Source organism: Carassius carassius, chromosome 17 (genome assembly GCF_963082965.1).
Source record: "Carassius carassius chromosome 17, fCarCar2.1, whole genome shotgun sequence".
Taxonomy (NCBI): Eukaryota; Metazoa; Chordata; class Actinopteri; order Cypriniformes; family Cyprinidae; genus Carassius; species Carassius carassius.
This window is the reverse complement of record NC_081771.1, coordinates 6,544,096-6,568,312: the sequence shown is the minus strand read 5'-3', so window position 1 is coordinate 6,568,312 and position 24,217 is coordinate 6,544,096. Positions and strand designations below refer to the sequence as shown.

At 37.3% G+C, this 24,217-nt stretch overlaps 1 protein-coding gene across 1 annotated transcript in view; it reads right to left on the bottom strand.

Annotated features, from left to right (window-relative positions):
- The window catches only part of ca16b (carbonic anhydrase XVI b), an 82,982-nt gene that overhangs the window by 34,112 nt on the left and 24,653 nt on the right, over positions 1-24,217 (bottom strand). Inside the window, exons 3-5 of the mRNA XM_059570595.1 lie at positions 8,726-8,905; positions 6,624-6,772; positions 534-629 (exon numbers count right to left, since the gene is read on the bottom strand). Of these exons, the coding sequence (XP_059426578.1) occupies positions 534-629; positions 6,624-6,772; positions 8,726-8,905 (425 nt within the window). The remainder of the gene's footprint in view (positions 1-533; positions 630-6,623; positions 6,773-8,725; positions 8,906-24,217) is intronic.

Sequence of the window (24,217 nt, the reverse complement as noted above, 5' to 3'; positions counted from 1 at the left end):
CAGACATTTATCCATAAACCACAACAATGCCCCTAATATACTGAACTACATAAATTGCATTATATAACCATTTTCAACAGAATACATGGCTATCTACATCTACCAAAAGAGGCCATTCCAAATTTTGATCCCTTGGTTGCGTCGTTGTTATATGTGGTAATGTCATGAATTGCATGAACCTTTGAACAGGCAAAGTTAGAAGGCCACTTCATCATGCTAGTCACTCACAAAGTCTTGCAGCTAAACTTCTGAAGCATTGCAATGCCTTGCCCCATGGATTTTCATTATTCTTTGGAACTAAAGTTTAGAAGTTTGTCCTATTATACTTTGAGAGAAAGATGGCTAGAGGACAGCAGAAAACGTCTGCGCTTTCTTCTACCTATTGCTAATGGTGAAAATAGGCCCTGAGGCTACATGGGCCCAATACAAATCATCAGATGTTTTTAGTGTCTGGTACCACAAGCTATAAAACCCTATTTCACAGACTGGTAAACATCCGAAAACCCCCCCCAAAAATCAAAGAAGATCTTCACCTGAAAGAAGACAGCCATGGCGGCGATGATTCGTCTCTCCTTTATCGCGGTGCTCAGACTGTCAAAATCATCCGAATTGTAGAAATAAATCTGCATCTATAAGGCAAAGAGATGAGAACATGGTTTTATAACTGCATTCTTATTTGACAGGGTATGAAACGGCTCATACTAATGTTCTGCTTTGACTTTCCTGTTTGGTAAACACAATGCATTGTGGTATCGAAATTGGTACAGTAGCGCTGTCAAATCCTTACGAATTGATATTCCTCTCATCGTCTTCACACACACAATAACGGCATATCTGGCATATCCTACTTCTCTCATCACTCCCCATTTTGACATCTGAGACAACTAAGGATTAAACGCTTTGTCTCTGAGGATGGATTTGGGAAGAAAGTGAACCTCAGAAGCAAATCCCCTCGGCGCAGCGCAATAAACAACATGTCTTTGTTGCCTTAAACATTGCCTCTGAACAAACGCACAAAGTGCCATGTGTCAAATAAATGCTAAATCTACTATTACAGAAAAAACAGGGACGATCTTACAAAGAGAGAGAGGTAGAGAAAGGAAAGCGGGATGAATGGCATGTCAAAGCTCACAGCAGCTGAGCAATCGTGAAAGAGATCGTTGAAATGCAGGGAATAAGATTAAGCCTCGCTATGACAATCACGTTCCAATTGAGCTTATTTTCTGGCAGCCTTTCGTGCGCCGACGTTATTTGCCTGCCTGTGTTGTTCTATCTTCGTTTTATATTGTAGACTTCGCTTAAGCACATTTCCTTGGTCATTTAATGGTGCATGTAAGAAAAATAGCAGCTCTCGTTTTGTTAGACCAGTGCTTCTGAACTCACATGGCGGCAGCTTGTTTAGACAGGAGATGAGAAAATATTGCTAAATACAAAGAATTAAATGCGGCTAACCATATGATCCTACATTTAGGATAGGGAAATACCTTTTAAAAGAAAAAAAAGCAGAGGCATCCAAATCTAACTCAACCTTTTAGAAACTAGACAAATTTGCTACAGAATCTGACACTTACTACATTAAAAACAGTTCACAAGTCAAAGCAGTACGTTCTATGTAGTTGCATACTTACACTCTGTTCCATAGATATGGATTTATTGTATATGATATATGGATAGAGCAGGTATATGGCTCTCCTCATCGGTTGTATCATCATCCAGACACACACAAAAACACAAGTCTTATCACTTAAAAAATTAAAGAACATTCTTCCTCAAAAAACTGCATAATGTAAGATATGATTTAATTCTTAATAAGGCTACTGTATCATATCTGATACATGAATCTAAGGACTCTGAATTATTAACAGGATCAAAACTTTGCTGAAAACTGTTTCACACATACACACAATCTTCTTAATGCCTTCTGTTCTCAGATTGATCATTTATACTTTTTTAGCAAGTAAAAGTACTTTTATATAATAAATATATTTGTAAAAATGCCTGCACATGTATTTTGGCTATGAAATCTTTAGAGTTTTTTTATAAACTAAACCTAAAAATAACATTTACTAGATTGAAACAACTTAGGTTTACTTGAATATCCACATTTTTTTTTTAATCTTGATATGATGTTAACAGAGGTTTGATAATTAAAAATAAGATATTTTTGAGAAATCCAGGGTGAGAGCTGTTCTTTATATGCATTTTATGACAGTAATCTGTTCTCTCATTGATTTAAGTAGTCTGTTGTCTTTACCAAACTACATTTTCTTTCTCTCATTTTGGGTCTCTGAATAAAAAGTGTTTTTTTCATCTTTGAATTGAGCTCCACTTTCTCACGTTGGGCTTTACAGGGTTAACATCTATAATGCAAACAGTATGTACTGAAGTTTAATACGTCAGGTTAAGAGTTCATTTAAATACTAAAGCTGATGCTTGCCTTGGCAAGCAACACAAAAAAATTGGCAAAAAAGCCAAAAAATAAACATTATTGCTGTTGTAGTTTAATTTACTGTGCCTACATTTGAGGCAGAGGTCAAAAGAAATCGTCGATAGATAATTGGATGCATCTCCTCTCAGTCTCTGGCTTCACTGTGTTTGGGTTTTAAATCACTAGATAATGCTTAGCGGCTATCCAGCGGTGTGCGGATACACATCAATCGTATTTCTGTGTAAAATGGGATTTACGGAGCGAAGTCTATTTGTCTAATGAGAAATTGCTGCCATAGAGGTGGAGCCAGCCCAGGTCGTCTGACCTCTGTGCCAGCTAATTTCCAACAAACTTAAGACTGATGAATACAAATGATTTTGCTCTCCGATCCTCAAACTTCTGTTGTGTAGACACTGCACTGATAGAAAAGAAACACTGCTAGCTCATGGAGCAATGCCAGTAGGGTTCGGCTCAAGAATTTAGGATTCATTTCAATATTCTGACCTTGTTTGAACACTGAAATTAAATGGAATGAAATAAAGAGCTATTTCTGCAAAGGAGACAAGGCAAGGCAACAGACATGCCAAAGGAAGCCAGGGCATTTCAGGCAAAATCTAGGCAACTGAAAACAAACCTCCAAACAAAGTAATTAAGACCAGACAATGTCAGAAGGGGTGGACAATGAATTAAACCACTAATAAAGAGAAGAAAGAACAAAGTTAAAGTCTTTAATGAAAACCAATCAGTCTCCTTCAGGCCTCTTTTAAATCACAGAATTTAATGGTGTCCATTTATTGTGTCTTCTCAGGGGGAAATATATTACTCGTTTATCACTAAACCTCATTAGCCAATTAGCTTCCTCCAAGAGCCAATACAGAGTTTATGGTGAATGAAAGTAAAGCACAGCACAAACATGTTTAGTTAATGAATCAAAATGGGACAGAAACCAAAAAAGACCAGCATACACTTGACTTTACAAGATCAAGCGTACAATGTGCAATTGCATAATGATATTTAACTTGATTATGCAATTCCGGAATTCTCTGGCTTTGCACTATTTTCTCAGAAATCTCAAAATGAAAGCTAGCAATGTACACCGGTTCTTGCACCTAACTTTGTCTCACACAGCTCTCAAACTTAAATGTGCATCCAGTGTTCTCAAGGGCAAATGGAGAAGGTTTACAAGCAAGAGTTAATACTAATTCTAGGCAGAGGCAGAAGAGACACTTTTTCTTGAACTGGAAGGTTGTTGAAAACAAGTAGAAGCACACTGTAAGGCATGGAAAAGGATTACACTTAGTTAAAAAATAAGGCTTTTCGTTATTGTTGACTGAGATGAGTGCTGGGTACTTTTTTTCTCATATTCACAAAATTCATTTATAAAACAAAACAAATTAATAATACTACAAATAAAAAGACAAATAATTAAATAAATGATAAATAAATAAAATATATGTAATTATTTAATTCTTTCATATATATATATATATATATATATATATATATATGTGTATATATATATATATATATATATATATATACACACACACACACACACAATGAATAAACATTTATTATGTCTGATTAGTATCATCATAAAATAATGATAAAAATACCTAAAATAATTATTACAATAATTGAAATGACAAGAAACAAGAAACAAGTCCGCCCATTTACACACCAAGATGAACTGGTGAAAAAAGACCAGAACTCATATAATATTAATGGCGAGAGTTATTAATATTAATAATTAGACTGATTGGTTTTCATTAAAGACTTTTACATTGTTCTTTCTTCTCTTTATTAGTGGTTTAATTCATTGTCCACCCCTTCTGACATTGTCTGGTCTTAATTCTTCGCTCGCTTTGAGCAACAAAACAGCACCACTGCACAGAAGACTCCACCTCCTCCCGGCGACCAGGTGATGACGCTGACCTCAGACAGCATTAGGAGATCCTTCAGCAGGATCAATGCACGCAAAGCTCCGGGTCCTGACAACATCCCTGGGCGCGTACTGAAAGACTGTGCAGCAGAACTCACTGATGTCTTCACAGACATTTTCAACATCTCACTGAGTCAGGCTGTTGTTCCCACATGCTTCAAAACTACCACCATCATTCCAGTTCCGTAGAAGCCATCTCCATCCTGCTTCAATGACTACCGTCCTGTTGCACTTACCCCCATCCACATGAAGTGCTTTGAACGGCTAGTCATGCACCACATCAAGTCTGCCCTCCCCCCCCCCTGAACCCCTTCCAGTTTGCATATCGGTCCAACCGGTCGACCGATGATGCCATCGCCACTACCCTCCACTCAGCACTCACACATCTGGACAAAAAGGACTCATATGTCAGAATGCTGTTCATAGACTTCAGTTCAGCATTCAACACAATCATCCCTCAACAGCTCATTTACAAACTGATTCAGCTGGTGCTCAACACTTCGCTGTGCAACTGGTTATTGGACTTTCTGACTGGAAGACCTCAGGCAGTATGGGTCGGCAGCAACACATCCAGCACCATCACACTGAACACTGGGGCCACCCAAGGATGTGTGCTGAGCCCCCTCCTCTTCACTTGGTGCAGTGACAACAATCTCTCTCTGAACGTGGAGAAGACAAAGGAGACTGTGGTAGACTTCAGGAGAGCACACACTCAGCACGTTCCTCTGACCATCTACGGTGTGACTGTGGAGAGAGTGAGCAGCACCAAGTTCCTGGGTGTGCACATCACAGAGGACCTCTCCTGGACTGAAAACACCGCAGCACTGGCCAAGAAATCACAACAGCGTCTCTACTTCCTCTGCAAACTGAGAAGAGCCAGAGCCCCGGCCCCCATCATGTACACCTTCCACAGAGGCACCATCGAGAGCATCCTGACAAGCTGCATCACTGTGTGGTATGGCGCCTGCAACGCGTCCTGCCGAAAGACTCTGCAACGCATAGTGAGAGCAGCTGAGAAGATCATTGGTCTCTCTCTCCCCTCCCTCCAGGACATTTATGGAACCCGTCTCACCCACAAAGCCCTCTGCATCACAGGTGATCCCACTCACCCATCACACAGCTTCTTCAGTCTGCTGCCATCAGGGAGGAGACTGCGGAGTCTCAGGGCCAGGACCAGCAGACTGAAGGACAGCTTCATCCACCAGGCTGTCAGGAAGCTGAACTCCCTCCCGAACTTGCCCCCCCTCCCCTCTTCTGCCCCAGGCACCACTGAACTATGAACCCCCCCACACACACACACACACACTAATTATATGATGGCATGCACTAGTCACTTTGTGCAGCATTTGTCTGCTTACTACCTCATTCAGCATGGAACTGACGTCATTCCACCATCAGTCAGTTAAATAAAATAACTGCTCTTGAGCCCTTTGTCACTTGTCACTTTAATCAGACTTAATAAGGTATTTGTAATAAGGGATTTTTTTGCACTAAAAATCTTTTATCTACACTGTTGTTCACCTCATTGATTTGCACTATATCTGTCATTTGCCTTGCGCTGCTTTAGTTAACTTTATTTTTAATTTTATTATATGCCCCCTTTTTTTTTTACATTCCCTTATTGTATAGTTGTATCTACATTTTATATTTGATCTAGATTTTTAGGCTTTAATGTTAATTTTATCTGTATGCACCGGAGTCTGAGAGTAACGCAATTTCGATTCTCTGTATGTATGTACTGTACATGTGGAAATTGACAATAAAGCAGACTTGAACTTGAACTTGGAAGCCGAATATCCTTGCTCTTCAGTGAAATGTAGCTGCCACACCATCAAGTCAATAAAAGGTATCGATCTCAGTTTCATTGAGAGGTTCTTCAATTAGTTCAGACTAGTACACCACTTTCAACCTACTCGAGTCAAGGTGAAATCCTTGAATTAACTCATTTTATTGAAGAAACTCATTTAATAACGTTATCCTCCTCGTCTAAAATCCATTCCTAATAAGATTTTTATTTTTTTTTACGTGAAAGTGGGTAGTTGAAGGACTATTCACAAGGACTGTTATGAACTGGATTTTGTAAAGAGACAATGGATTCCTTCAAGCCTTTTGCCAACTATTTTTCTTTGTCGACAAGAGATTTGAGATTTTGAGGTTTCCAGAGCTGTACTTATGGCACTAACATACCAAAAAACTCTGAAAGTGGAACTGATGTTGTTGTTTTTAGTGCTGTTGACATAATGTGAAACTCACTTCTACTGGAAACTTCTTTCCATTGATACTGTGCTCAGAACCAGCTGATCCATTGGTGCTCCCCCAGTGAAACTCCACCTTCTCTGCTTTGAAGCGTCCAGGTAGGCCGGCCCCTCTCACAAAGTAATCATTCTTTAGAACAATAGACACTGGAATGAAAAAAGAAGACCAGATTAGTTAAATACTTTTTTTTTTTTAATTAATGAGCTATAGTATGTAAAACTAAGACTGCCAAGTATATGTACTGTTTAAGTGAAATTCAACAACACATAATGCAGGCAGATATATACACATTTTAATATCCCACTCTTCTTCAGACTGTAAAATGTTCCAGGGGAATTTTGTCTTTTTTATGTTGACAAAGGACCTTTAAAACAAATAATAATGCTGAAGAAACTGAGTATGCACTCTGCGGGCCAGAACGGACACACCAATTTGAGCTCCAAGGGCTTTCCTTGCACAGACCGTCACATTATACCGCATTAGGAGTTGACCTCTTGACACTTTAAAGCTTGGATTGGTAAACAAATTGAATATCTTCCATTTCTTCTGCTGGGTAGACGCTGCAGAAAGAGGATAACTACTTCATGCACCTTGTTTTTCCAATTAATGCACTTGGTCAAATTCAATGCCATTTTAAAACGTTTCGGACATTTGAATCCACTTAAATTCAAATATGTGCATTATCAGCATCATTACTGAACTTATTGTTAATAAATCAGAACGTTAACGAAAAATGTTAACGGTTCAGATCACAAAAGCATTACATTTAATTGTCTCTTTATAATTAAATATAATTTTCTATATTTTGTGATAGGAGAATGAAAAATGAAAAAAAAAATTACAATTATAATAAAACAACAAAGATGGCCACGTTAATTGGTTTTCATTTCATAAAATACTTAGCCACATCATACAATATTTAACTGGGGAAAAAAATAAAATAAATAAATAAATAAATAAATATATATATATATATATACTCTAAGAATTGTTCAAGGCCCATCCATGTCCTTTGTTGAGTGTAAAAAAAACCAAGATGAACTACAAGGAACTACTCAAAGCATCTCGTATCAGCAAAGCTCTCATGTGGAGATCTCTGTTTAATTCTTAAGTAAACTAAAGTGCTGGGGTGAGAACAAACAAACTGATTTAGGTGGATATGAGGAATGTTTGTGGAGAGATAGGATCTTTTGGTGAATACACACACTGGGCTACAGACTCGTGGTACTCAAGAGACATTCGTGGTGCTGAGGTTTTAAAGGATCTAACGCTGTGCACTGTAAACAGTAGAAAAAGCTACTATGGTAATTATGCCACAGCGTGTTTATGGTCCTGGCAAGCATTCCCAAAACCCCTCTCAGGAGTAAATATAGCACTCTACAGTGTGCCATTCTCCAGATCACTCCTAATTAAAACCACCATAAAGCAACATTTGAAATGCGCAAAATATGTTTTCGCACCATCATCCTTTAGATTTGTAAGCCAAAAAGAAAGATTTTGCTACAAATCAGTGCAAAAATGCAAAAGGTTGATTATGGCAGATAAGGTGTAAGAGACTGAATAAGAGTCTTTACAGCTATCAAAAATAGGAAAACTTTAGAAAATGAGAAGAATAGGCTATTTTTCAATTACAATACTTAAATAGTAATTAAAATATTTTTTTGATGATGATGATGATGATGATGAAAGTACAGATTTCACTCAAATTATTCACAATAGCTTTCAAAAGTTAAAAGGTCAGTAAGATTTTTGTTTCTTTTTTCAGAAAGAAATTCAATCATTAAAAGAAATCATAAAATCTCTGGAAGTTCAAGTATTCGAAAAAATAAACAAATAAATAAAATAACACTGCTCAGATTTCCACATCCGCAAGGCATCATGACAGATCTTATAGGAACTTTATGAGGGCATTGCAAAATTTCAAACTCTCCAGACCTGATGCAACAGTCTGTCATGATGCGACGCTTGCAAACTCTGTTTCTTATAATGGAATTATTTGGAAATATTTTAAACATTTAGGTGGCCTGAAGCTAAGAGTTCAATGAAGGTCCAAGCTCTGATTGGAGAGCAGAAGAGAGGAGTTTCATTCTTTGGAGAACCTGTTTTGCCTGTGTTCTTCATGGTGGTCCTGTTTGATGACTTGGTTTCAAAGCCATCCAAGGTGAGCTCCTGGCACTCCTGAGAGACCTGGGTGTCTAGATCTGGAATATCCACCGGAGACTGATTCCTATCTCCACATTCTGGATAAGCAGAGGGCCACCTACGTGGTCCATATGTGCCTACAAGAGAAAATTGAAGAATAAACAAAAAAAAAAACTTTACATTTACACATTGGCAGATGCTAGAAAGCAACTTCAAAAGCACTCAAGTTATACATTATACTGTACATATATTTGATGTATAATGTCCTTTTTAAAATCACGATTTTAGGCTAAAAGTTATATCAATATGTAATGGAGAGTATTTTATTTCCAGCGATTTTTTAATCACATTTTTCCTTCACTAGGTAATTTTAAAAGGTCCTGTAGTGTGGCAAATTACTTTTAAAAGCAAAAATATTTCAAGTGGTCTCTCAGTTAACATCCAGGCCTCTTGATTTATAAAAATAGCATGCCTAATCATTTACACTAAAAATAAATGAATTTGTTAAATGCTGTTTTAGATGGAGTGCATCACATACCAGGACAGAATTAAATTATTCCTCTGTTGACTAAACATTGACTCATCTCTGTCTAGCAGTTGAGGAAAAGTACACATTTGCAATGTAAATCTGAATTAGCAAAACACAAATGCAATGCAAACTTTTTCCGCACATAAATCCCTCTTCTCATGAAGCTGTTGAGCTATCATTTGACACTCATCAGCCATCTGTGTTGGTCTAAGACAGAGAAATATGAGTTCACATGTTCTGCAAATATGCAGCACTAAACTGATGAATGGTTTCATTACCGTTGGTGGCAGACGTATCAGAGTCCATGTCATAGTGGTGTACGTAAATTGCCTCCTAATGGTTAATGCTTTTGCGCATCAAATTATGTCTCCCACACAGTATATGAATAATAATCTGTGACATGTAGAGGGTTGCGGTAAACAGCTATGTCTGGATGGGACTCTTAGGAGCAGTAAAAACAACTGTGCTTCTCTTTAACAATCCTCGCAAACTATCTACGGAAAACTGTCATTTTAATCACCATTTTCAGCTTCCTGCAAGGACAAATGTACACAGCAATATGTTATTATAATTTCTGAAGTGCATTTATGGGGCGCCTGAAGCTTATCACTCCAATTTCGGGACCTGCTTTTCCAGAGTCAGATTAAACAGACTTTGCTATGGCAACCAGAATACTTGTAGTCACAAGAAGGTACGAAATTTAACTAACCACTATAATTTTATCATCAGCACTGCTCGCGCTGAGATTCTTCCCAACCTAGATAGTCAAAAGTGGGTGGAGAGGAGAAAAACCTCATGGGATTGGTTCAAAAGGTGCATGGTTGCCATCACAACACTATCTCAAGTACACACCAACCTCATGCCAATCAAAAGCATAGTCAAAAATGGGCTTGTGTTTTGAAGCAACTTTTGAGTTCTAACCAAATTATTTTTATGCTGGAGGTTCAAAGACGGCACATCAGATTTGCCTTCGAGCTTGAGGGTCTGAACGTGGTTGTGATGTTGCCTCTAATCTTCTGAGCTAAAAGTCTGTCGACTCCCAGCTGAGCTCAGTCACGCTTATTTTCCCAGTCGACACACTGTATGACATCCTTATGATATTCTTATTGACAAAAGTCTGATAGAGCTTGGCTTGTATGACTGGTGTGGGTCATTGGTTGACAGGAGAATATGGAAAACCAAACAAATCAAACACTGTCAAACAGATTTGGGTCCACAACAAAACCTGTAGCAGTCCACACGTTTACTTTTTTTTTTAAACAAAGTAATACAAAAACAATAAGTTAATATTGAGTACCTTGTATTTTATACACCAATATTGCAAGGTTCCCCAAGGAAATTTTTTTTTTTTTATTAACAAAAATTTGTGTTTTTTAACTAATTGGTTCAGTGAATGATTCAATGACTCACTCACTGACAGCCACTTGTTGCTTTACTGAATAAATTGATGGTTTTGAAGAAAGCGATTGGGTTGGGACTCAATCATTTACTCATAAAGTAAATGCCACCTACTGGTGTATTGATGTGACCCGCAGAAAGAGTCACTGAATAATGACTAAATGTACAGATAAATAAATTCTAATGCACAGCTAAAAAAAAAAATAATAATAAATAAATAAAATAAAATAAAATAAAATAAAATATTGGTAGACCGCTAATGGACCAATTAATCGAAAACTGAAAACAGCCTGATATGCCCTGACCAGTTTCAACCCTATACTTAGGTCACTGGAACAGGAACATTGAGACCATGAGAGAATGGGAGAGCTCTCTTTTCCATCTGACAGATTAAGGTCAGATCCCTTTCCCTTGGGACAGAAGAAGTCATGCTTCTCCACATTTAAGGAAAGGTTACTCCTCTTACCCAATTAATGAGGGGACAAGTAGGTCATTTCAAAGTTCTTGGCCTGCCGCTGCAGTGCAGAAATCTCCTCGGAGCTCTGCTAATTGACATCAATTTTCCAGCAACGAAAAAGCAACTGGTTTTTCAGCTGTGAATATTTTTGCATTTTTGTAAAACACGGCTGTCCAAGTCCAAAATGATGAATTGATTCTACAATCTCAAGCTGTTTTTTTCTCCAATGTCAGAAGCCAATTAAACACATCCTAAGGGTTATCCTGTCTTTCACTGTATCTCCTCAGGGTTCAGCATCTATGCTTTTAGTCTGGCAGCTCAGACGACAGTCAGCCGCTTGTTTTTTTTCGCCTAGGCATAGAGTCTCTGTGCTAAAATGAATCTTAGATTGATGCTGGATTACCCCTTTCCACCTCCCCATTGATCTCTCCTTTGGCCAGACTCCTCTATTCTGATTTGTTAAGTGCTGGCACGGTAAGCCCGAACCAGCTGTCGGTTCTTGTCCCAGTAGGAGTAGGATATCCGCACAAAGACACTTCACCTGGAATACTCAATCTCTCCTCCAGATTCAGCCCGCTTTGACATAAGCCCCCCACAGCAACGCAGGTCACCTTCTACTCTGAAATAGACTTAAAATACCTGCACATAGCTGAGACGAATTCCCTCCACTTTCTTATCTCCTAATTAATTAGTCATCCTGGTTCTTTTGCGAATAGATCAAGACTGGCCTATGGAATTTCCCGCATGTCGTCCACATCCGTCCAACTGACAGTCCACAAATCTTCACTGAACCATTTAATCTCTCCATGTCACACACTAAACAATTGGCTCTGCTGGTCTCTTCAGTTGTGACAGTGACGCTACATCCACCCTGCTGGGGTGATCTTTGGATCTCTCTCCTTTAAAAGTCGCTCAATGTCTCCCACGCTTCAACACTTTGTTCGTCCTTAAGGACCGTATACATAACTGACGACTGGTCACCTCAGACGATGTGGCTCACGAGCTGCGAGATGCAACAGCTTTCACCGTGTCACACTGAGAGATGTGTTGAGGGAAGGTGATAGCTGACAGTTTTGTCGTGTCTTCTCAAGTCTTGCTCTCTCAAACTCAACATATTTGCCGCAACACAGAGAGGAAGCCTATCAACTCTGCTTTACAGACTGAGAAAAAAAAACATCAGAGGAGATATGACAAGATAATTAATGAGACTTACATGGATAGTTCCACCCAAAATTAAAATTCTGCCATCATTTACTCACCCTTATTGTTATAATATTCATTATGCAGACAAAAACAGTTGAAAAATTCTTCAAAATATCTTAGTTTGTGCAGCACAGAAGAAAGAGAGTTTGGAAACACATGAGGGTGAGTGTAGAGTAATTGAACAGTTTTAGCCCAAACTTATCCTTTAAAAGAATTAAATGTCATTATTTACTCTCACCTTGATCCAAACCCATATCATTTGAAGCATTTTTTTTTGTGGCAGACTGTACAATGCAAGAATACTGTTACCAACTGCAGTCAAGCTGAGTTTTGAGTTAGTGCTTTTTTTTTATTAAATAAGAAAATTATAATTTTATTAAGCAAGGATTAAATTGATCAAAAGCGACAGTAAAAGATTTTTTAAACTTACAAAAGATTTTTAAGAATCTCTTCTTTAGAATTTTTGAATGCTATATTCTTATAAACTTCCTATTTTCTATTCACCAAAGGAAGCGGGAAAAATATTGAGCAGCACAACTGTTTTCAACATAGATAAAAAGAAGAAAAGTTTCTTGAGTGCCAAATCAGCATATTAGATCAATTTCTGAAGGATCATGTTACACTGAAGACCGAAGCAATGAACATAACAAGATTTAAGGTTTTAAATATATTAAAATGAAACAGATTTTAAATTTTACAGCCTTGGTAAGAGACTTATTTCAAAAACATTAAAACATACAGACCCCAAATGTTTGAAGGGTACTCATTAAAGTGAGGAACAGAATGAGATATTAACTTAATGAAATCTTAATTTATTAACTGAACAAAATGCATTTTTGCCTCTGAATATGCATAAGTGTCAATGACATTTGAGAGCTACGGAAGATACTTCTCTGCAGCTTTTTTTTTTACTCTTTTTTTACTCTCAGAGCAAATGAATGAATTAAACCCTGATGAATTCATTACCTTTCACTGATTGTTGAGAATTTCTGCTGAAATACATTTCAGAGCATTTAAGGTCATCGGTATGGATCATAAGATGATATTATATGCCTTGAAGCCCTTTTGAATTTTTCATTGACACTCCAACATCAAGGCAGTGAGACGCAAGCGATACATATTTGTATTTTCAAAAAGTTCTGAGAAATGCAATTACGCTGCAATACTTTCACTCTTATTGCTACTCCACAAGTTTAAGATTTGCCTGAATTTACATGTAAATTTGCATCAGATAAACTCACTGATATATACAGGTACATATAAACTAATACATACAGTACAGGTGCGACTAGTCCATGCATCATGTAGCAAGCCATTGTGTTTGCTGACGTCTTTCACCCCATCAAAAGCAGAAAATTCAGTTTTATGCAGCAATATATAAAAGTTAAAGCAGAACAAACTGACTTGAATAATTACATGTTGTATGAGTCATCACCCTTTCTAGATGCATTACCGTTTATCAGCCATTACACTCCTCATGGCCTTTCTGTATATCACAGAAATATCAATAAACCTATAACAGCCTCATATAAATAAAAGACTGCTCCTGATTCAATAGGAGACTTGAAGTACTTGCAATCTTGCAGCTGTGTGTTAAATCGGACTACTTTCCCAACTTCTTTCTTTCGTTCAGCCGAGAAATCCTTTATGTCCTGCCAATTCATATAATTCACACTGCATTTTAATTAGTCTTCAGAACAATCTCACCAAACAATTTGAAAGCTCTAATTTATATCTCAGTCTTGGAATAGCAGGCTAATTAACAGAGACACTAATTGGATTAATTCTGCGTGATCTGATTCCCAGAAAGAGACAGGAGGAGCGAGATAATGATAATGAGAACGAAACAACATTTTCTTCCTCCTATCTCAGGCCTGGGAATGCAAAAAAAATAAAAAAAAATAAAACAACTATATCATCATCCGATTTATTTTTAATCAAACTTTAATTGTAAACAACCTGGGATTAAACCAAGGGGTGGGTCTATGTAACTTATTTTATTGATGACAGAAGCTCGGATAAAAACACATCTTGGATTAGTATGCTGTTTGTGTTGCCCTAAGGCCTGAATTTATGAATGAATGAAGGGAATGTGGGACTGTATAGTGTAAAAATGCTAATAATGAAACACAAGGCCCTAGATACAAATTCAAAATCAAAAACACATTTACAGATGCAAGAAAATGGAAATCTTGGACTTATCTGGATTTATTCATGCATAATCTTGTAAAATGACATCTGATCATATGAAGACTTATTTAACAAGCATCACACTAAATTAATTAGAAAAATATTGCAAAACATTGCTAAGCTATTCTGTGCAGTTTCTAGGGTAGTTACAGGCCCTATACTAGTCAAAAAGACTCTGTAATATTCTGGCCCTAGCAAGGAGGATAATGCTTGCCTTAGCCAAAGTCCAAGTCATATCACTCAGTGGTCATCTTTGAAATGCCTCTCGGGCATGAAAGTACAACTCCTATCTCTTTAAATGGGGAAACATCAAATTCTCCAAAACTGTTCACTAAGCTTACAATTAAATTTCATATTTGAAATGACCAAAGAAATCTGAGAACAACTGTGTCATAAATGTTATTACATTTGCTCAAATAGCAAATATATTTCTATAGCAACCATGACTTCTAACGGCTGCTGCAGTGACCCTATGACTTTACAGATTAGCGATTGGCTCTTTCATTCAGAAGGCGGGGCTTCCTGTGCTTGAGTGGCCATATTGAGCGTTGTGTTTTTTCCCATTCAGAAGTATACGAGTGACACCTCTTGTGTATTCCATAGTCTTTGTCTTAGCAAACACCTCTAAATATAAAATAACCGATGGATAAACTAAGTGTGTTATAATGGTGTCTTGAAAAGACAGTAACTGGAATTCAGATGGGTTTGATTTGACCTGCCATATTGTAAAAAAAAAAAAAGGAGGACAAAAGTTTTCGTTGCATGCACTTTTCTCTAGCTGATATTTCAATTCAATTTCAGAAGACATTTCGTCTTCTTTTTCATTCAAAATAAAAACATGAAATATACAGTATGTAAGGGAAACAGGTAAATTTAGCTCAAAAGGGAATCATTTAAGATTTTAAAGGGAATTTGAACATATTCACTGTTTCACGGCTGATCACTGAGACGCCCTGCGATCGGCAGTTTAAGACATTAACTTGTAAGCACAAAACACAAGATACTTCTCTTTTCAATATGGATAAGGCTTTATTAGATAAATCTAAGCCATATAAACTAATCTAACACATAAACGCACGCACTCACACATTTACACAAGTTGCAGGAAGATCGAAAGTTAGGGAAAGATGAGTTTAAGAGAATGGAAATGTGGAATCCCAAGTTTACAGCAATACGTGAAATTGCATAGACATGAACAACCATCAATCACTTAATTAACCCTTGCATTGAGTTCCTCAATGAGGTTAAAATTATATTAGATACACCAGTATAGATCAGTCTGGAGGTACATTGCCTGTGTTCCCTTTGTTGTCGTCGAAAGGGGGTTTCCCGATGTCGCTGATTGGCTGGAAGTTCAGTAGTCGTTGAAGTGACGTCTTGGGAAGCCAGTGGTTGGGCGTTGGCTGAAGACGCGTAGTTGTTTGGCTGGTTGAAGTTGAACGGGCACTCGAGGTCATACTCGGAGACACGACGTTACAAAACTTAATTAAGAACACGAAACTCTCAAACGGAAAAGAAAAGAAGTAAAGTTTGACGAGACTAGGTGGTGTTTCTTCTCATCATGGCTAAGTAGCAGCAGGCGTGCAGGCCGAAGCACGCTGGAACCGCGCTCAAAGAACAGTGATGACTAAAAGCATGGCTAGTAACAAAGCAAAAGCTAAAAGTTAAAAGCAGGCATGACTAATAGCAGAAGCATAGCTAAAAACTAAAAGCCGGCATGACAATCATGAACAGCACTGTGACTGCAGTGGAGTCATTCAGGTTCCTGGGCACCACTATCTCTCAGGACCTGAAGTGGGACATTCACATTGACTCCATTGTGAAAAAGGCCCAGCAGATGTTGTACTTCCTTCGCCAGCTGAGGAAGTTTAACCTGCCACAGGATCTGCTGAAACAGTTCTACTCCACCATCATCGAATCCATCCTCTGCACTTCAGTAACGGTCTGGTTCAGCTCAGCTTCTAAATCTGACCTCAGAAGACTACAGAGGGTAGTCCGGACTGCTGAGCGAATCATCGGTTCAACTCTCCCATCTATTCAAGAACTGTACTTATCCAGAGTGAGCAAAAGGGCTGTTAAAATCACTCTGGACCCCTCACATCCAGCACACTCCCTCTTTGAACTGTTGCCATCTGGTCGACGCTACAGAGCACTGAGCACCAGAACGACCAGAAACAGGAACAGTTTCTTCCCTCAGGCAATCCATCTTATGAACAGCTGATACACACTGAACAGACTGAACACACTACACTTTATATTTATATACACATACACTTAATTTATCTAACACACATACTTAGTATACACTTAAATTTTGCACATAATATACATGTACATACATTACTGCATTTTTGGAATATACCTGCCTACAATTGTCAATTTGTATATTGTCATTTCTTATCTACTTATTTGTATTTTTTGTATTTTTATATTCTTTTATTATGTGTTTTATGTTCTGTCGCTGTCATTCTGTTGTACTGCGGAGCTTCTGTCACGAAAACAAATTCCTCGTATGTGTAAACATACCTGGCAATAAAGCTCATTCTGATTCTGATTCTGTTGACTGATAGCACACTGTTGACTGTTGGCCACACCTCAAATGTTGTCTTGACCAATCAGATATCGTCTTTGCTCGTGGTATCATAAATCATATGTTGTCTTATCAAGCATGTGGTCCGAATTTTCCCGCTCTTGCAGGGTATAATTTTGGACATGATTCCTATAACAAGAATATGATACATTTGACAAATAACTGATGGTCAGGACGGTTTCAAGGTTACAGATTCAAACACATACATATGAAACATGAATATGTATTCTTAAGCTATCCAATAGTTATTAAAAGACATACACAATAAGTGATTATAACATGATAGTCAAATGTGTGGGTTACATATAAATGAATATGGAGTGAAGCGATGGACTGATATTCATTTATAAGTCTTTTTGAGTTCATTTTAGTCCATATATATGTAGAAAAGACAGTTTCTGTGCCATTCTCTTGACAAAGATTTTTGTGGAGACCAGAGGTTAAAAGGCCCCCCTTAGGAATTTCAGTCTGGCTCTGCTAGGTGGGGGGGAAGTCAATCCAAGAATCTTGTGTATAACTCTCAAGGGTTTACATGTGATGTCCGGCATTGCATCTCAATTACTTGCCACAAATTTGACAATCTCTTCTCTGAATTGAAATTGTCAATAATTGTTCTAGTGGTGTTAATGTTGAAAGCTGTTCTGTGAAAGAGTTGGTTGGTTGGTTATCTTGCTTCGGACTGCACGGAATGATTCATGACTTCCTGTTGCCTTTCTGAGGAATTCGGCTGGTGTTTCAACCACAGTCCTGATCGACTCTTTAATTTGTCTGATTCGGGTCAGATCCGCTACAAGTACATGACATGACATGATATATATAGCACACACACACACACACACACACACACACACACACACACACACACACACACACACACAAATACATATCATAGGCAATTGTTTGATCTTGCTGAACATAAATCTAGCAAAAAGAAAGTTATTCTGTAATTGTATTAATCTGAATAGTATAAGAGTATTACTAAAGTAGACAGTAGTAATTTTCTTGCTCAAACTGTGCCAGATATTAGAGAATATATCACTGGCAAATGGTTTTAATCGTGTTGAGCATAAACCTAGCTGTATTTAAACAGACTCATGCTTAAAATAATGGAAAAGAAAAAATAACTGTTAGTGCCTTAATGTCTTCTGCAAGTTTTCGTTTTAAGTAATTTTCTCTTTTATTGATCAGATACTTTTAAAAAAAAAGAGGCTCAAGTTTGCTAATGAATACCCAGATGTATGTGGAACAATGTTCTATGGATTAATGAGACAAAAGCTGAACTTTCTGACACATGTTTGCAGCGTTACGTAACAGAAGTAGAGCAAAGAAACAAAAATCGAAATCAACTGTAAAACACATACAGGCAAGACGATGCAAATGCTTCCAAATATGCGGTGCCACATTCAGATCTCTTTTGTAGGGAAAAACCAGGAACGCCGGCCATCAGACTGTTTTATGACTTGTGTATGTATTGAGCACCATCTGTTTGGGCTAGCTGAGTCATTTAGCTTAACAGCTACCACTCTGTGTCACATTCTCTTCAGTCCGACGGGCACGTGTTTGTCTCAATCCACTATCTTTGTTACCAGCCGTAATCCCATTAACCTTGCAGATAAATAACCTGACCGGCGTTGCCACGGGAACGCTGACTGTGTGGAGATTGCCTTGTCATGTCTGTTTTGTCCCCCCCTGAGAAAATAGGACACGCAGTGCACACTTTGGCAGCCGTCACACTTTTTGGCACGGCTCCGCTCACCAGTCGTGTTCAATCTAACCCTCTGTGGTCTATAGACCGCGCACGGTCGACAGGAAACAAACATGCGACGCTGATGCAATTGATAGTGACAGTGGAGCTGGTTGGGGTTTGGACAGGAGACCTGCAGTTATTGCCACTTTTCCAGGGTCATTGATAGCTGCAAGCGATGAGAAAAACAGGCCGGAATGGATCTGAATCTGGACAAATATAGCTAAAACAACGTTACAAATCAACGAGATGCGAATTATGCAGATTCAGTCACCAATACTAAAGCGTTATTTGCCGAAAGATACTTATTGTTCGAAAGACTTAGAGCTTCATGAAGAAGTGACTCATAACTGAACGAGCAAATGATTTTCATGCTTAAAAAAAAAAAAAAAGAATTAAACATGTTAGTCATAGGGAATGAGGAATTCGGAAAGTGTGCAGATTATGGATATGCATATTCAATGGGTGAACAGAGCTAGAAGTATTAATATTCACTGAAAAATATGCTAAACACCCTTAATTCAAAAAGAAATGAGAAGCAATAAACAATTAAATAAAAAAAATAAAATGAAAGCTGATATTATTTAGACACCATATTTTTCCTCTGTGAAAATAAAAGGAACAATTTTATTATTCTGAAAAGTATCACAATAATGTGTCAATACGACTAAAGATTAAATTAAATTAAATTTAAATTTATGCATTTAGCAGCTGCTTTTATCCAAAGCGACTTACAGTGCATTCAGGCTATAAATTTTTACCTATCATGTGTTAAATGAAGGCATTGGAAATGATTCATTCGTTCATGAATTGGACTCAAGTTCAACTCATTGATTCGGTTGCAGCAAGTTAACAGGCATACATTTGTTACACAAATCTCTCACATGGCTTTGGAAGACTTAAAATATAATTTGTCAATTGTATTTTATGATACTTTGATGGTGCTTTCTGCATCCTTGTTGAGACTCGAAAGCCTTCGTATTCATTCAGTGTAACTGCATGGCAAAGAGTGACTAATACAATTAATTAAAAATTCTCCTTTTCCACAGATGAAGGAAAGTCATGCGTGTTTGGAGCAGCATGAGTGCGAGTAATGATTTAATTAAAATGTTTTAATCAGATTGATGTACTCTAAAGAAAAGTCTAGTTTTTCAAAACAATTTATGCAGATATAATATACTTTGCATCTTAAAGAGTTAAATTACAATTGCTGTTTGGATGCATTATGACAGTTTTCGTAACCATTCCAATTTTCTTTCATTTTCTCACATTTAACTCAAAACGTCTTCAGTAATACAAAGAAAATGGAAAATGCACTATAATGCCTCTTTTCTTGTCATAATTGTTTGAAAGAGGAACGTAGTTTTAACTACTCAGAGCTATTCAGTCAGAAAAATTGTAAAAGCTTTGAATCTTTCTGGAATGGAAAACACTTTCAGAGTATCACAAGCATTTAAACGCAAACTGCCAAATGACATTTCATATTTGAGATAAGTTATTCGAGGCAAAATCTGAAGGCCCTTCTTATAAATTAATCTTAGGGCAATAAAAAAGGAATGAATAGTATCTCAAACCCTGTGGCTTGACCAAAAAGCAATCAGACTCATGATTTTTAACTAATGGAAGGTAAACAGGTGAAAAAATCGTACATGAACTGCATAGAAACATCAACGTGGGGAGTCATGGCCTAGTGGTTAGAGAGTATGACTCCTACCCCTAAGGTTGTGGGTTCGAGTCTCGGGCCAGTAATACCATGACTTAGGTGCCCTTGATCAAGGCACTGAACCCCCAACTGCTCCCCGGGTGCTGCAGCATAAATGGCTGCCCACTGCTCCAGATGTGTGTTCATGGTTTGTGTGTGTTCACTGCTGTGTGTGTGCGCACTTTGGATGGGTTAAATGCAGAGCACAAATTCTGACTATGGGTCACCATACTTGGCTGTATGTCACGTCACACTTCACAAACATTGTCCTGAACCATTCACATTATTAGCATCTGATTTTCGCTTTAAGAACCTGCTCTGAATTCAGAAGCCTTTCCATACTTAAAAGCTTTGTGTCTGAATCATTTTTCAAACATGATAAAACCTTCACTAGAGTAAAAAAAAAATTATAACAGGAAAATCGGTTTTGCCGCTGTTTGGTGTGATATAATTGAACTCATTAATTGATACCTTTCAGACTGAATTACACCCTTTTTCTCACCGTCTCCACCCACTTCCTTTGGAATGTGTACTAGGATTAACAGTATTTTGCCCTCGATAATGAGTCTAGGACACATACGCAAACAAGCAAACCAAAAACTCACCACAAACTACACCTCAAGTCCCTACAAATGACTCAAAAAATAAAAATCCCTCACAAATGAATGACCAATGAGATACAAAAGAACTGAACAGCACTTATATCACTATTCACTATTTATTTAGCAATGACTGGTTAAACTGATTCAAATTAACAGTAAAGACTCTTACGTTGTTACTAATAAATGCTGCTTGTGCCATGGTTTCAACAAAAATATTAAGCAGCACAACTGTGTCCAACATTGATAATAATAAGCACCAAACCTGTACATTAAAATGTTTTATGAAGGATGATATGGCACTGTAAACTGGAGTAATGGCTGCTTGCCGCTTTGCCATCACAGCAATAAAACATATTTTAACATATTTTAACATATTTTAAATTCCATGTACTCATTTTTGATCAATTAATGCTTTCATATAGAGCATAAGAGAGTTCTTTCAAAAAAATCATACAGCCCTCCAACTGAATTGTAAGGCATATTATAAATAATCCGTCTAAAAGCTTCCTTTATATCAAGAATGGTATGTTCTAGAACACTAATCTTTGACCCATTCTTCTAAAGTTTCTCGGCTATGTTCCACTTGCGTGGAGAAACAGGAAAAGTTAGGAAATGATAAATCAAAGGTCTATTTGCATCTAATTAGCTGGCGAGTGGCGTTCCAGACAAAACAAGGTCCGCTTCTAGTATTATCAGCCTCCATCTCAAGGTACTTTGCTACAAAAAAAAAAAAAAAAAAAAACTGTATTTTCCTGTTCTTAGTTATGCGGAGAGTTCAAGTCAACTGGATGTTGTTCCACACCCTGTGAAACCACATTTAGAAGGCTGAAAAAAAGAAGCTTTGGGTTTCTGTGCAAAAGATATTCAATGGTGTGGAACATTTCATATACATCTCTTTAATGATTTTACAACAACGCACGATCTTAATAGTATTTTATGGATCTTGTGAAAAAAAAAGCTTGATTTGAATGAATTTCACACAAAGCTAAGAATACTTATTTTATGACAAAAAGTGTAAAAGAATATTTGGAAGTAAACAGAAGCAGTGATTTTTCAGGGCGTCTATAATAAATAATATATTCTTATGTATTCTTCTCTTATTCCGGTGAGCATATCATGAATTATGAATGGCTGAGGATATGGCTGTAGCCACGGGCGCTGTGAGAGTGATTCACATGGAAGATCAACTACAAGAAACTTAACTGGGACTTAATATTAAAAGGTCAATAATAATCTGGTATTTTCTGGAAGATAACTATCTAGCATGTAGCTGCATGTTCCCAATGTGTTCATTTCCTCTCCTCCTGTGCAGACACAGAGATATGATCATTTCCATTGTATGCAGAAGCGATGTTATGGGTGGGGAGGAAAGTTTCACAAAACAAACCCCTCCTCACGCAGGGTCGAGATTACAAAACCCTGGTGTTGGCAGGGAGGGTAACCCTTAGATTTCTCTCAGCCTGCCAGGCTGCACGTAACGGTCTACATTCAAAAGCCAATATGAGCTTTTTTCTATTACTTGGCCGCAAACAATAACACCCATGGAAAAGAAAAGGATTTATTTTTTACTAGTTAAACTAGTCAAATTTTAAATGACACAAACTGTGTTCAGATTTCTTAGAGCTACTTGACATATGAGAACATACATTTGTTTCTGTGACATTCCCAAGCCTCTGCAAATAATCATAAACAAGGTCAACAGTCAAGCCTGCACTTTTTTTTTTACCAATCAGAAATGTATTTTGCACTAAATTCAAGACCATCTCAAATGCTGTTTATTAAATGAAATGAATACAACAATGACTATAAAAAAATAATAAGCTTGAGTAATCTTTTTCTTAAGGGACTGAAATGTGCTTTTAATGCTGATACTTCTACAAAACATTTTTGATTATTAACTTAAAAACTTGCCTTGAAGATCTCAGACAGGGATGATGCAACTTTCATTTCGCTTTCATTAAATTGTGGATATTTGCTAATATAAGAATTCCCAGGAGTTTATATATTTTTTATTTTATTTTCGTCCCCATGAAAAGAAAAGAAAAGTTACTGAATGTTTGCTAAAATGTTTGCTGACAAACGGGTAAAACCTATTGATTTGAAGGACAATGGCAGAGATGAGTAAAGATTTCATATTACAATTGATTAGTATTTTAGGGCTGCACTGTGATCCCTAAATAGACTCTTTTAATGTCATCTAATGATTCTGGTTCTATGGCTCTATGCTGAGATCACATAAATAAACTGTATCCATTATTTACAGAAGACACCTACTAAAATGAGATTCAATGTATGATAGTCAGTTTCTAATTATTTATTTATTTTTGCTCAGAAAATAGGACAACAGGATACATTCTAATTTACAGAAAGATAACACAAAATTGTGTGTACCCCCTAAACCCTCACTCTCACAAAAAAAGGTACAAAATTGTAATTGTAGCCTAACACAACACAATTGCACCTTAAGGCCCTGTTGTGTACCTTTAAAGGTACCATTATATGTTTTGTTCACCTAGGAACAAAATTGTACCTCCACAGTACTTTCTGACAGTTATGTAGTATATGATATCTTTACAATTATGCATATATGATACAGCTTTCTTCAGAATCCCTTCATCTTTTCTCCAAACATTTATCCACTTCACTCCACATATAAACAGCCCGGAATACAAATCCTCTTTTGGATGCTCTGCGTGCTCCTTTTAGTAACCACAGAACATCTGAGATCATTCTAAGCATCTCCTTCTGTTGCGCTATATTCCATTATGTTAAACAGATCCTATCTCAGTAGAATTCTTAATAAAACTTGTTTTTCCAGCAAGGACAGGCGCCCCGCCACAAAAAGCTTCGAGGATGATATAGGAGCTGGATTTCTCACACAAATTGGTTTCTGTCTTAGCGATTTATCATTGCAAATTATGAGAGCTCGTCTTGCATAACATCTAGTTTGGCCATCTTGACCCATCAATCACAGAGGGTTGCCAGGGACACAAAAAATGATGCTTGGGAACGTCGATCTGACTTATTTAAGCAT